This window comes from Piliocolobus tephrosceles, chromosome 1 (genome assembly GCF_002776525.5).
Source record: "Piliocolobus tephrosceles isolate RC106 chromosome 1, ASM277652v3, whole genome shotgun sequence".
Lineage (NCBI taxonomy): Eukaryota > Metazoa > Chordata > Mammalia > Primates > Cercopithecidae > Piliocolobus > Piliocolobus tephrosceles.
Genome location: NC_045434.1, coordinates 215,517,139 through 215,530,403, shown reverse-complemented (window position 1 = coordinate 215,530,403; position 13,265 = coordinate 215,517,139). Strand labels below are relative to the sequence as shown.

The following is a 13,265-nucleotide window of genomic DNA, read 5'->3' as shown; positions in this document are numbered from 1 at the left end:
CCAGCACTTTGGGAGGCCGAGACGGGCGAATCATGAGGTCAGGAGATCAAGACCATCCTGGCTAACCCGGTGAAACCCCTGTCTCTACTAAAAAATACAAAAAAAACTAGCCGGGTGAGGTGGCGGGCGCCTGTAGTCCCAGCTACTCAGGAGGCTGAGGCAGGAGAATGGCGTAAACCCGGGAGGCGGAGCTTGCAGTGAGCTGAGATTTGGCAACTGCACTCCAGCCTGGGTGACAGAGTGAGACTCCGTCTCAAAAAAAAAAAAAAAAAAAAGTTATCCCAGCGTGGTGGCATGCACCTGTCGTCCTAGCTATTTGGGAGGCAGAGGCAGGAGAGCCCCTTGAGCCCAGGAATTGGAGATTACAGTAAGCTGTGATTGCACCACTGCACTCCAGCCTGGCTGACACAACAAGATCCTGTGTCTAAAATAAGTAAACACACAGATACACACACACACACACAGAAACACACACACACATTTCCAAATAGCCAGAAGAGAAGAATTGTAATGTTCCCAACACAAAGAAACGGCAGGTATCAAAATATCAATAGAAATGTATTTCAAGGCTGGGCGCGGTGGCTCACGCCTGTAATCCCAGCACTTTGGGAGGCCGAGACGGGCAGATCACGAGGTCAGGAGATCGAGACCATCCTGGCTAACACGGTGAAACCCCGTCTCTACTAAAAATACAAAAAACTAGCCGGGCGAGGTGGCAGGTGCCTGTAGTCCCAGCTACTTGGGAGGCTGAGGCAGGAGAATGGCGTGAACCCGGGAGGCGGAGCTCGCAGTGAGCTGAGATCTGGCCACCGCACTCCAGCCTGGGCAACAGAACAGGACTCCATCTCAAAAAAAAAAAAATATATATATATATATATATATATATATATTTCAAAATAGAAATGTGTTTATCTTCTTGACGAAATGACCCTTTTATCATCATGCTTGTTTGTGTTTTGTTTTTGAGATGGAGTCTCGCTCTGTCACCCAGGCTGGAATGCAGTGGCGCAATCTTGGCTCACTGCAACCTGTGCCTCATGGGTACAAGCAATTCTCCTTCCTCAGTGTCCCAAGTAGCTGGGATTACAGGCGCAAGCCACTATACCCGGTTAATTTTTGTTTTTGTATTTTTAGTAGAGACAGGGTTTCACCATGTTAGTCAGGCTGGTCTCAAACTCCTGACCTCAAGTGATCCGCCCGCCTCGGCTTCCCAAAATTCTCGGATTACAGGCATGAGCTATGTGCCTGGCCTATCTTAACCTTTTTTTTTTTTTTTTTTCCCCCAGGTTGGAGTGCAGTGGCGCAATCTCAGCTCACTACAAGCTCCGCCTCCCGGGTTTACGCCATTCTTCTGCCTCAGCCTCCCGAGTAGCTGGGACTACAGGCACCCGCCACCACGCCTGGCTAATTTTTTTGTATTTTTAGTAGAGATGGGGTTTCACCATGTTAGCCAGGATGGTCTTGATCTCCTGACCTCGCAATCCGTCCACCTCGGCCTCCCGAAGTGCTGGAATTACAGGCGTGAGCCACCGTGCCCGGCCAAAATTTTTTTAAAAAGTTATCCCAGCGTGGTGGCATGAACCTGTAGTCCTAGCTATTTGGGAGGCAGAGGCAGGAGAGTCCCTTGAGCCCAGGAATTGGAGATTACAGTAAGCTGTGATTGCACCACTGCACTCCAGCCTGGGCGACACAACAAGATCCTGTTTCTAAAATAAGTAAATAAGTAAACACACAGATACACACACACACACACAGAAACACACACACACATTTCCAAATAGCCAGAAGAGAAGAATTGTAATGTTCCCAACACAAAGAAATGGTAGGTATCAAAATATCAATAAAAATATATTTCAGGCCAGGTGTGGTGGCTCACGCCTGTAATCCCAGCACTTTGGGAGGCCGAGGCAGGTGGATCACAAGGTCAGAAGATTGAGACCATCCTGGCTAACATGGTGAAACCCTGTCTCTAATAAAAATACAAAAAAATTAGCCAGCCGTGGTGGCGGGCGCCTGTAGTCCCAGCTACTCGGGAGGCTGAGGCAGGAGAATGGCGTGAAACCGGGAGGTGGAGCTTGTAGTGAACTGAGATCACGCCATTGCACTCCAGCCTGGGTGACAGAGGGAGACTCCGTCTCAAAAAACAAAGAAAAAAATATATACATTTCAAAATAGAAATGTCTTTATCTTCTTGATGAAATGACCCTTTTATCATCATGCTTGTTTGTGTTTTGTTTTTGAGATGGAGTCTTGCTCTGTCACCCAGGCTGGAATGCAGTGGCGCAATCTTGGCTCACTGCAACCTGTGCCTCATGGGTACAAGCAATTCTCCTGCCTCAGTGTCCCAAGTAGCTGGGATTATAGGCACAAGCCACTATACCCAGTTAATTTTTAAAATTTTTTTTTTATTTTTAGTAGAGACAGGGTTTCACCATATTAGTCAGGCTGGTCTCAAACTCCTGACCTCAAGTGATCCTCCCGCCTCGGCTTCCCAAAGTTCTGGAATTGCAGGTGTGAGTCACCGTGCATGGCCCCCTGCGGCTTTGAAGTCCCAGGCTGGAGCGGCCAGCAAGGACACTATATGGACTGGACAATTAAAGGAGACAAAGGATGGTCAGGAGACTGTGGCAATGGCCTGAATCACAAGTAAGGATCCTCCCATACCTGAAACAGTTTTCAGACCAGGAAGGAAGGCTGGGTCCCCAGGAGAAGGACCTTGCAACTGGCAGCAAAAGTACACGGGAATGACTTATCTAGCTTTCCCCAAAGAAACCTACAGCATTTATTGGGTTATTGTACCATAGGAAGGGCGGAATACACACACATTTCTAGGACCATTGGACATAGTGTTGAAGCTCACATTGATCCTGAGATCCAAGGTCATCATCTGTCCCTCTCAGAGTGAAGACACGGTGGTGGCCACATAGAAAGGAACCCTGGCCCTGTCTGGCTTGCAATGGGTCTGCTGGGTGAGTGGTCACTGTGGCCATTTCTCTGGTTCTCGAATGTGTAATTGGAATATAAAGACTTGATACTTGGCACAGCCCCCACATTAATTCTTTGGCCTGTGGTGAGAGCTATCACAGAGGGGAAGGTCACGTATCAATTCAACACTGCTCCCTGCCCCCAAGAGATTCAGAGCAATCTGCAATCCCAGAGGATGCCAAAAATGGATGTCACTCCTAAAGACGGAAAGGTTCCATCATATCCTCATTGCATTAGTTAGTTTAGATCCTACAAAAACCAGATGGACCCTAAAGAACTAGAGCAAACTCAGCCAAGTAGCAGCCCCCATTGCAGATACAGTGTCTTTTGGGGGTTTGGCTTTTTATTTTGATAGTAAAATACACATAACATAAAATTAACCATCTTGGTTGGGCGTGGTAGCTCAACGCCTGTAATCCCAGCGCTTTGGGAGGCTGAGGTGGGTGGATCACCTGAAGTCAGGAGTTCGAGACCAGCCTGGCCAATATAGTGAAACCCCATCTCTAATAAAAATACAAAAATTAGCCGGGCGTGGTGGTGGGTGCCTGTAATCCCAGCTACTCAGGAGGCTGAGGCAGGAGAATCTCTTGAACCCAGGAGGCGGAGGTTGCAGTGAGCGGAGATCATGCCATTGTACTCCAGCCTGGGTGAGAAGAGCAAAATTCCATCTCAAAAGATAAAAAATAAAAATTAACCATCTTAACCTTTATTTATTTTTTTGAGACAGGGTCTTGCTCTGTGGTCTACGCTGGAATGCAGTGGTGTCGTTATGGCTCACTGCAGCCTTGATTTACCAGGCTGAAGCAATCCTCCCACCTCAGCCTCCTGAGTAGCTGGGACTGTAGGCTCACGCCACCATGCCTGGCTATTTTTTTTTATTTTTAGTAAAGATGAGGTCTCACTGTGCTGCCCAGGCTGGTCTCAAACTCCTGGGCTCAAGCAATCCTGTCGTCTTGCCCTCCCAAAGTGCTGGGATTACAGACGTGAGATACTGTGCCCGGCACATCTAACCTTTTTTTTTTTTTGAGACCAAGTCTCGCTCTGTCGCCCAGCCTGGAGTGCAGTGGCACTATCTTGGCTCACTGCAAGCTCCGCCTCCCAGGTTCATGCCATTCTCCTGCCTCAGCCTCCCGAGTCGCTGGGACCACAGGCACCTGCCACCAGGCTCGGCTAATTTTTTGTATTTTTAGTATAGACGGGGTTTCACCGTGTTAGCCAGGATGGTCTCAATCTCCTGACCTCGTGATCCACCTGCCTTGTCCTCCTAAAGTGCTGGGATTACAGGCGTGAGCCACCGCGCCTGGCCCATCTTAACCATTTTTAAGCATTATGCACATTCACAGTGTTGTGCAGCCATCAGCACCATCCATCTCCAGAACTCTTTTCCTCTTGCAACACTGAATCTCTGGAACCACTAAGCCCCAACGCCCCATTCTTCCCACGCCCAGCCCCTGCCAACCACCATTCTCAAATGTGGTATCTTTGTTAGAGCAGATTAACTTGCCCTCAGATGTATGGTCTGCAGCCATTGACTCAAGCACAGGGAATGAGAACTTAGGGAAGTGGGCCTGGACATCTGAATTGCACAGGCTTCCCAGATAGATACAAAGGAACAAGAAACAAAACAAACATTACCGCAACTGATGAAACACTGTGTAAATATGTGGATCACATCCTGTAAGTATGAAGAGAATGGAAGGCATTTATCTTGTTATTGTCACTGGGGCAGATCCAGAGTCAGTTCTGGGCAGAGGTGGATTTACCCTGGAGCTGCTGAGGCTTAAGCTGGGGGCTGCTCAGGAGCCTGGATGTAGAGTAGGAGGCATTTCTGAGCATGGAGGGGAGGCCAGGTGTGCCAGCTGGAAGCATCCTATGAAAAGAGAAGCCAAAAGGATGAGCTGCAAATCTCCAAGCACCACTAGTTAATATGACTTATTTTTCGTTCTGAATAAATATTCATTTTCATACTTAGAAGTCTATGTTCGTAATTTTAGATTAGTCCTCCTACAAAGGGCCTCAAAATTTAGTTCCTACAAAACCTGGATCTGCCTCTGATTTTTTTGTGTGTGACACAGAATCTCATTCTGTTGCCCAGGATGGAGTGTAGTGACGTGATCATGGCTCACTGTAACCTCTACCTCTGGGTTCAAGCGATTCTCCTGCCTCAGCCTCCCAAATAGCTGGGACTACAGACACCCACCACCACGTCCAGCTAATTTTTGTATTTTTGGTACAGCTCGGATTTCGCCATGTTGACCAGGCTGGCCTCAAACTCCTGGCCTCAAGTGATCTGGCTGTCTTGGCCTCCCAAAGTGCTGGGATTACAGGTGTGAGCCACCTTGCCCCCACCCTCCCCCCCCCGGCGCCTTTCTCTGTCCCCCAGGCTGGAGTGCAGTGGCATAATCTCGGCTCACTGAAACCTCTACCTCCTGGGTTCAAGCAATTCTCCTGCCTCAGCCTCCCGAGCAGCTGGGACTACAGGCGCGCGCCACCACGCCTAGCTAATTTTTGTATTTTTAGTAGAGATTGGGTTTCACCATTGTGGCCAGGCTGGTCTCGAACTCCTGACCTCGTGATTCACCCGCCTCGGTCTCCCAAAGTGCTGGGATTACAGGCATGAGCCACCATGCCCAGCCTGGTTCATTCTTCTTTAAGATTGTCCTGTGCTGCCTGAAATTTGTGAAAAATCCTAACATAACGAACACCAAGATGCGAGGCTCTCTGGTTCCCCCTCCACCACAGAACCAGCGGTGGACACATATTGAGCCTGGAATCTTCTTCCTTCAGGCCTCACCCCCAGGCCAGGGAACCCCTCATTCCTGAGCCTGGTCCTGGCAGCTGCCTGGCCCCTGCTCCCTGCTGCCCCCCAGTGGACCTAGGGTAACAAGACACCACATGTGTGGGGCGTGTTCTCTAGATCCATTCTCACGCTCCTGAAACCATTACTGAGCCTTAGAGCTGCTTTAAGTGCCTGGGGCTTCATCCGAGCCTTTGAAAACCCCAAGTGAAACTAGTTATTCACTGGGAAACCTCGGTGGGTGGCTGCCTTCTCCCTGACACTGCATGCCCGGGCAGCTCTCTGAAGGGCAGCCACAGCCACACAGTTACACAGGGACACACAAACGCACACACATGCACACCTACACACACGCAGGCACTCACACAGCCCCCAGAGATCCGTCCACACTTGAAGGGAGCTCCGACAAGAAGTAAAGCTAGCAGAAGCAGCATCATTGGCTGGGTTAGCTCCTCTCTACAATGGCTGTAGAAACCTGGAATGTTTTCTTAAAAGTACAGGCAGGCTGGGTGAGGTGGCTCATCCCTGTAATTCCAGCACTTCAGGAGGGTGAAGTGGGGGAGGATCGCTTGAGCCCGGGAGTTCAAGACCAGCATGGGCAATGCAGCAAGACCTCATCTCTACAAACAAACAAAACATTATCTGGGCGTGGCAGCGTGTGCCTGTAGTCCCAGCTAGTCAGGAGGCTGAGGTGGGAGGATGGCTTGAGCCCAGGAATTCAAGGCTGTAGTGAGCCGTGATTGCACCACTACACTCCAGACAGAGCAAGACCCTGTCTCAAAACAAGTACAGGCACACCCCATTTTATTGCAGTTCACTTTATTGCACTTCACAGATATTGCTTTTTTTTTTTTTTTTTTTTTAACAAATTGAAGGTTCGTGGTAACTCCAGAGTCAAGCAAGTCTGTTGGCACCATTTTCCCACGAGCATGTGCCCCCTTTGTATCTGTGTGTCACACTTTCGCAATTCTTGCAATATTTCAAACTTCTTCCTTATTATATCTGTTGTGAAGCTGGTTCTCCCAGACGTTCCCTGCAGTCTGTTCATGCACCACCCGTCCGAGATGAACCCGCAGGACACTCAGGATCCCAGACCGCAGGAGGAGTCTGGGATCACAGGCGGGGCAGAGCAATTTGTCAATGTTTATGAGAGGAGTCCTCTTTGGCAGCCGACTCTTTATCCTCACTCTCGTGGAAATGAGATTCGACCTCTCCTAATCACCTGGTGCCCGAGGAACAGGCCAGGGCCTGTCCCAAGCCTGAGTTTCCTGGGAAATCTCCATTTCAGCACAGACGGGTTCCCAGCAGCTTAGTGCTCTGGCTGTCCTTGGGTCACTGAATCATTTCACCAGCTAGTTTTTTTGTTTGTTTGTTTGCTTGCTTTTGAGATGGAGCCTCACTCCGTCACCCAGGCTGGAGTGCAGTGGCGCGATCTCGGCTCACTGCAACCTTCAGCTCCTGGGTTCAAGTGATTCTCCCGCCTCAGCCTCCCAAGTAGCTGGGGTTACAGGCACCCACCATCATGCCCAGTTAATTTTTGTATTTTTGTAGAGACAGAGTTTCACCATGTTGGCCAGGCTGGTCTTGAACTCCTGACCTCAGGTGATCTGCCCACCTTGGTCTCCCAAAGTGCTGGCATTACAGGCGTGAGCCACCACGCCCGGCCTCGCCCACTAGTTTTATGAGGAAGAGACATGGAAGGCTTTTCCCCAGCTGGGGCGATCATCAGACAGTCACACAAAGTCACAGAACCATCTTGGAACAGGCATCCCAAGACCTGGCCATGGGGCAGGATGTGGGACTCGTGAAGGGTCATAAATGACCCTTTGAATCAGTCTCCCTCCGCACAGGAAAAGCCCACCACCCTGCGCTCATCTTTGGCCATCAGACAGGGCTTGGGGGGCACCTGAGGAGCTGGCAGGAGGAGGTACCTGCCACTGCCTGCGGAGGAGGATGTCGGCATTCCTATTTCACAAGCCTGACTTGGAGAGCCAGCAGAGACCTTCTGGGCAGCTCTTGCACACACCCCTGCTGAGAAACTCTGCCTTCTTGCCTGGGGCCCAGAACCTCACCCACCCGGCCTTGCCCCCTCCCTTCCAGGGCCCACTGGCCTCCTGACTCAGGCTCCCCCAAGCGCCTGACCCTGTGAGTCACTAGCCCATCTACAATCCCCCTCCCGCCGACTGCTTGCATTGTAGCTTGATTGGAGCCAGGTCAATGCAAGTCACAGAACTGCAAACTGAGATGGACTCTCAGAAGCTAGAGGTGGCAAGGATGGCTGAGAGGAAGCAAGGGTCCCCCTGGCTGGTTAGTTCTTATGGAGTTTAAACCTGTACTGAGAGTTTTTATGGTGACAAGGGGCCAGTCCTGTGCCTGCCTGATGTGGAGTCCTAAGTGGGCTTGGGCCACAGGTTACCTGCTCCCGGAGGCTCACAAAGACAGTGCCAACAGGCGCTCGTTCTCAGAAATGGGTGAAAGTAAGAGGAACCTGCCCTCCCTCCTCTCCACACCTCCCTAGTATTTGTCCTCACAGAGTAAATATCCAACAGTGATCCCAGGGCATGGGAGTGGGAGTTAAGGGAAATGCCAAACTGTCCAAGGTTCATTACAGGGTCGTCCTCTCGTCCCCTGCTCACTAGTCCACTATGTTCAGGGAGCACCCACTGTGCACCCTGTGCCTTGGGGACATGGAGGTGCACTCAGCCCCAGCCTTTCCCTCCAGGAGCTTAGTCTAACCTTCTGGGCCCAGGGAGGTGAGAAGACAGCACAGCCTTGCTGGGAGCATCACCCTGTTGGTTTAACAATGATTTTTTCAATAATGCTCACAGCTTCCTTCATATCCTGCCACCCAAAACCAGTGCCAAGGTCATCATGGGCTTGTGTGGCACAGTCGGATTTAGTGACCATCCTCACCCCCACATCGGTTCTGTCTTCTTGCCCCTGGTGCTCTGGTCCCTAGCACAGGCTGCTGATTTGGGGACTCGGGGGAGAATCCACCACCTTCTGCAAATGCTCAGCCATGAAATGACAGGTGTTTGCCTGACTATGATTTCATGAATCCCGCATGAAATGATGGGTGTTTGCCTGATTATGGGCCACCAGTGCCTCCCCGCCTCCTCGTGGGCACTCGTGGGATCAGCAGCCCCTCCCTAGCCTTCGCAGAGACTCCAGGCCTCCATGGAAAAGAAAGAAAAAATAATTTTTTTGAGACGGAGTCTTGCTCTGTCGCCCAGGCTGGAGTGCAATGGCTCAATCTTGGCTCACTGCAACCTCAGCCTCCCAGGTTCAAACGATTCTCCTGCCTCAGCCTCCCGAGTAGCTGGCACATGCCACCACACCTGGCTAATTTTTGTATTTTTAGTAGAGACGGGGTTTCACCATATTGGCTAAGCTGGTCTCGAACTCCTGACCTCAGGTGATCCGCCCGCCTTGGCCTCCCAAAATGCTGGGATTACAGGCATGAGCCACCACACCCACCCAGAAAGAAAAATCTTAACAAGTTGCTTCCAGTAACCAGTCTCAATGAGTAGCAGGGAGTAGTTTGCAAGGAAAAAAAACAAGAGAAGGTGTTTCCCATTCTTTAACCTGCTCCATCCCTCTAATTCCTGCTGCTCCATGGCAGGGGCCTTGCTCACCCCACATTGGCACAGACTCTGTGCTGGAGTCAGATCCTCCAAAGCCACAAGTTTCCCTGAGGCCACAAGGCAGCCTCATTCTTGGTCTGCCCCTTCCTCACAATGAAAGACTGCATAGCCTGAGGGGCAGTGCCCAGGTGTGAAACTGATGCTTGGGAAAACAAATCCTTCTCAAAGTCACTTAAGGAATCCCCCAGCCCCACCGCACAGACCCCTGGATATATACTGCCCCTATAATTGGGGGCTCTGGGCAGAAAAGCCTAGGAGTGGAGGTGACGGCTCCCAGCCTATGCATCTTTTTGCTCTGCTCTGCTGCCCCATAGAGCCCTGGAAGTGACCAGAGCCCTTAGCTGCTTTGTGCCCAGAAAGTCCCAAGCAGAGCTGGGCAGAAGGTAGACCTAGGTAGGGCTGGGAGAGTAGTGAGCAGGCAGGGCTGAGAGAGCAGTGACCAGGCAGGGTGCACAGCTGCACTTTGCCCAGTTCCTGGCTCTGGCTCTGGTCTGGTGCCAGTGCTGGGGTGGGTGTGTCGGCTGCCCACGCAGCTGCAGGGTCCAGTTCCAGAACTATCTCCACCAGCTGGGATGGGGGGGCTTCTTCTTCATCCTGCTGCCTCTTGTCCTTTCTTCTCCCGCCAAGTTGGGGGCTGAAGCAGGGACGCTCCTTTTATTCCCCGAGCCGAGCCGCAGCCGCAGGACTTTCAGTCTGCCACGCCAGTCACAAACATCCGGCTTCCGGCCTGGGTGTGAGTACTGGGCTGGCCCCTCGTGATGGGAACAGCAGCCGCCACCAAGAGCTTCAACTTGTCCAGTGCCCCAAAGTCCCAAGCAGTCGGCAGGGTCCGTGGACCGACCGACGGGCTACCACGGCCGCCAGAGGCCAGGGCCGCAGGGAGGCGAGGGCGGCGAGGGCACGGGCGCGGATGCGGGCTGCGGGGCAGACGCGGGCGCTGGGGCGGGGGCAGATGGGCCACCGGAATCCCCAGAGCGCCCGCCGTCGAGGGTGGCGCTGGCCGCTCTCCGCCACAGGTGCTCCAGCAGGCGCGCGCTCACTGCGGGCTCCAGGACTCGGCAGGCGGGCAGCACGCGGGCCAGGCGCGCCACACAGGCGCTGTAGCCCTCGCGGTAACTGTCGCAAGGCACTGCGGGCAGAGAGCCGCGTGAGGCGCGGGGTGGGGTGCGGGGTGCAGGGCGCGCGGCAGGGGAGGGCGGGCTCACTCACTGGGCGCTGCCGTGGGCCATGACGACGCAGGCAGCTCCTGCAGGAAGCGCACGGTCATTTCCAGGACGTCTGCCTTCTCCAGCTTCGAGCAGTTGGAGTTCTGCGCCCGGCCACAAGGAAGAGGGACAGAGAACCACCAAGACAGACCTCTGACCGGCTACCATGCGCACCCGCGCTCTTGTCGGGAGTTGGGTGTGGGGAGCGCCGTGGCCTGCGTGGGGTCCGCTCCGACGCGCCCACCCCACCGAGCCTCCGCCTTGGGCGCCGCTCGGAACCCCCTGGCGGGTTCCTCCCGCAGGAGCACCCCGTCCCCCTTTCCCCGCTCCGCGCCCCAGGACCCTCCGCCCTCCGCCCGGGCGCACTCACCTCCCGGCCCAGCAGCGGCAGGATGAGCCCCTTAAGCTGGCTCAGGCTCTGGTTGATGCGCGCGCGCCGGCGCTTCTCCAGCAGCGGCTTCAGGCTCTGCGGACCGGCGGCGCGGTGGTTAGACGGGTCCCCGGAGTCCCCCGCCCCGCCCCCAGTCCCCGGTTCCCACCTTGCGCAGCTCCGCCGCGTCCCCTGCCCGGCGAGGCAGCCCCATGCTCCGCGGGAAAGCGGTGGCAGCTGCGAGCCCCACGCAAAAGGAAACCGAGGTCCGGAATGAGGTCCCGGGCGCGGCCCGGGCTGGTGCCAGACGAGTGCGCGCCGCGCCCGCGGCCGAGCTTTAAGGGAGCGGCTCGCCCGCCCCGCCCCGCCCCGCGGAGTCCGGCAGCCCGCTGGTCCCACCTCCTGCCTTTGTTCCTGCGCAGGGTGGAGACGGGAGGGGAGACCGCGACGCCCCCGGGGATCCCGCTCCCTGCCTTCGCGTCCTATCTACCGCGAGGTGGCGGCCCCCAGTTGTCCGCGAGCACCTGCGGGAGAGTGGTGAGGGCGCCATCGGGGGCCTTCGCTGGTGACCCCGAGGGCAGGAGGGCCAGGTGGGGCCAGGCCTTGCCTGGCTCAAGCTACTGTCCCTCTTCTCCAATGCCGCCCTTCATTCATTCCCCAGGCTCGGGTTCAGCATCTCCTCTGAGCCCCGCCCTGGGCCGGAGCAGGAAACACAGCGGTTACGGGAGCTCCCACGAGGGACAGCAGCGGGAGGGCCTCACACCCTCAGCTGCTTTATCGGGTGAAGGGCTGAGCTGGACAGGGAATCCGAGGTCCGGAGAGAGATCGTGACTTGCTCCAGCCCTTGACGCTGGGAACAGGCCAAGCCTGGACAAGGGCCCCAGTCGCTGGATGCCCGGCTGTAAGGATCCCGCAGAATCCTTCAGCGGCTTGCCAGTTAAGAGTCTTCTGGTTACCCGACTCCAGGCTTTGGGTGGGGAAACGGAATCCTAGAGAAGCAGAGGCAGCCCGGGAGCCCTCGGAGCTCGTTTTCATTCCCACCGGCTAGGGGTCCGGGTTCTCCCCCGTAGGACAGTCAGGGCTCACGTGACGCGCGCGCGGGACAGTCCTGGGTGCGGGGTCCAGGCTGCCGGCCTGGGCCGCAGTGGCCCGCCCAGGACCGCCTTCGCGCCGCGTGGCCGTTGCTGCAGCAAACTGGCTGGCGTCCCCCGCCCATCTGCTCCAGGCTCCCCTCCCCCGACCGGCTGGCGGGGCAACGGCCACGCCCGCGAATCAAACTGCAAACTACCGGGCAGAGAGATGACTGGAGGATCCACAGCGCCAGCCGGGAGGAGGCCACATGGGGCGGAGCCAAGGAGGGCCCTGTCCAGGGTGCTGGATGAACCCCTGTCTCCCGAACCCCACTTCCGAGCTCCACCCCTGTCGCTAGCCCCACGTCCCCCTCCTTCAGGGTTCTCCCCGCAGGGTGGAAGAAGACCAACGAACACACTAAGGGGCCCGGGGAAGCCTGGGCCAGGGGAGCCCAGGCCACCCATACCTATCTGTGGCATGGGAAGGAAGGTAGGCCACCATTCATGGACTTTTACTGTGTGCCAAGCTCAGGGCTTAACGCTTTAAGGCTCGCGCCTGCATTAACCCTCATAAAAAGTCCTAACAAGGCCGGGCGCAGTGGCTCATGCCTGTAATCCCAGCACTTTGGTAGGCCGAAGAGGGCGAATCACGAGGTCAGGAGATAGAGACCATACTGGCTAACACGGTGAAACCCCGTCTCTACTAAAAATACAAAAAAGGCCGGGCGCGGTGGCTCAAGCCTGTAATCCCAGCACTTTGGGAGGCCGAGACGGGTGAATCACGAGGTCAGGAGATCCAGACCATCCTGGCTAACACGGTGAAACCTCGTCTCTACTAAAAATACAAAAACTAGCAGGGCGAGGTGGCGGGCGCCTGTAGTCCCAGCTACTCGGGAGGCTGAGGCAGGAGAATGGCGTAAATCCGGGAGGCGGAGCTTGCAGTGAGCTGAGATCAGGCCACTGCACTCCAGCCCGGGGGAACGAGACTCCGCCTCAAAAAAAAAAAAAAAAAAAAATACAAAAAAATTAGCTGGGCGTGGTGGCGGGTGCCTGTAGTCCCAGCTACTCGGGAGGCTGAGGCAGGAGAATGGCGTGAATCTGGGAGGCGGAGCTTGTAATGAGCCTAGATCGCGCCAATGCACTCCAGCCTGGGCGACAGAGCGAGACTCCGTCTCCAAAAAAAAAAAAAAAAAA

The 13,265-nt window shown here is 54.8% G+C and overlaps 1 protein-coding gene across 1 annotated transcript; it reads right to left on the bottom strand.

The window, feature by feature from the left end:
- Window positions 1–9,349: 9,349 nt before the first annotated feature.
- HES2 (hes family bHLH transcription factor 2) lies at window positions 9,350–11,308 on the bottom strand. Its single transcript, XM_023215325.2, has 4 exons — window positions 11,171–11,308; window positions 11,002–11,097; window positions 10,636–10,735; window positions 9,350–10,555 (listed from the first exon to the last, which is right to left on the bottom strand). Exons 1-4 carry the CDS (start codon window positions 11,213–11,215, stop codon window positions 10,275–10,277), a joined length of 522 nt encoding a protein of 173 aa, XP_023071093.1. The 5' UTR covers window positions 11,216–11,308; the 3' UTR covers window positions 9,350–10,274.
- Window positions 11,309–13,265: the final 1,957 nt, after the last annotated feature.

What these genes read in the sequence shown, in the direction of transcription:
- HES2 (XM_023215325.2), bottom strand. Translation starts at nt 11,215, where the DNA reads ATGGGGCTGCCTCGCCGGGCAGGGGACGCGGCGGAGCTGCGCAAG. An exon ending in ACGCGGCGGAGCTGCGCAAG is followed by an intron (nt 11,098 to 11,170) that starts GTGGGAACCGGG and finishes GCCGGTCCGCAG; the next exon opens with AGCCTGAAGCCGCTGCTGGA. An exon ending in TGCCGCTGCTGGGCCGGGAG is followed by an intron (nt 10,736 to 11,001) that starts GTGAGTGCGCCC and finishes GGCCGGGCGCAG; the next exon opens with AACTCCAACTGCTCGAAGCT.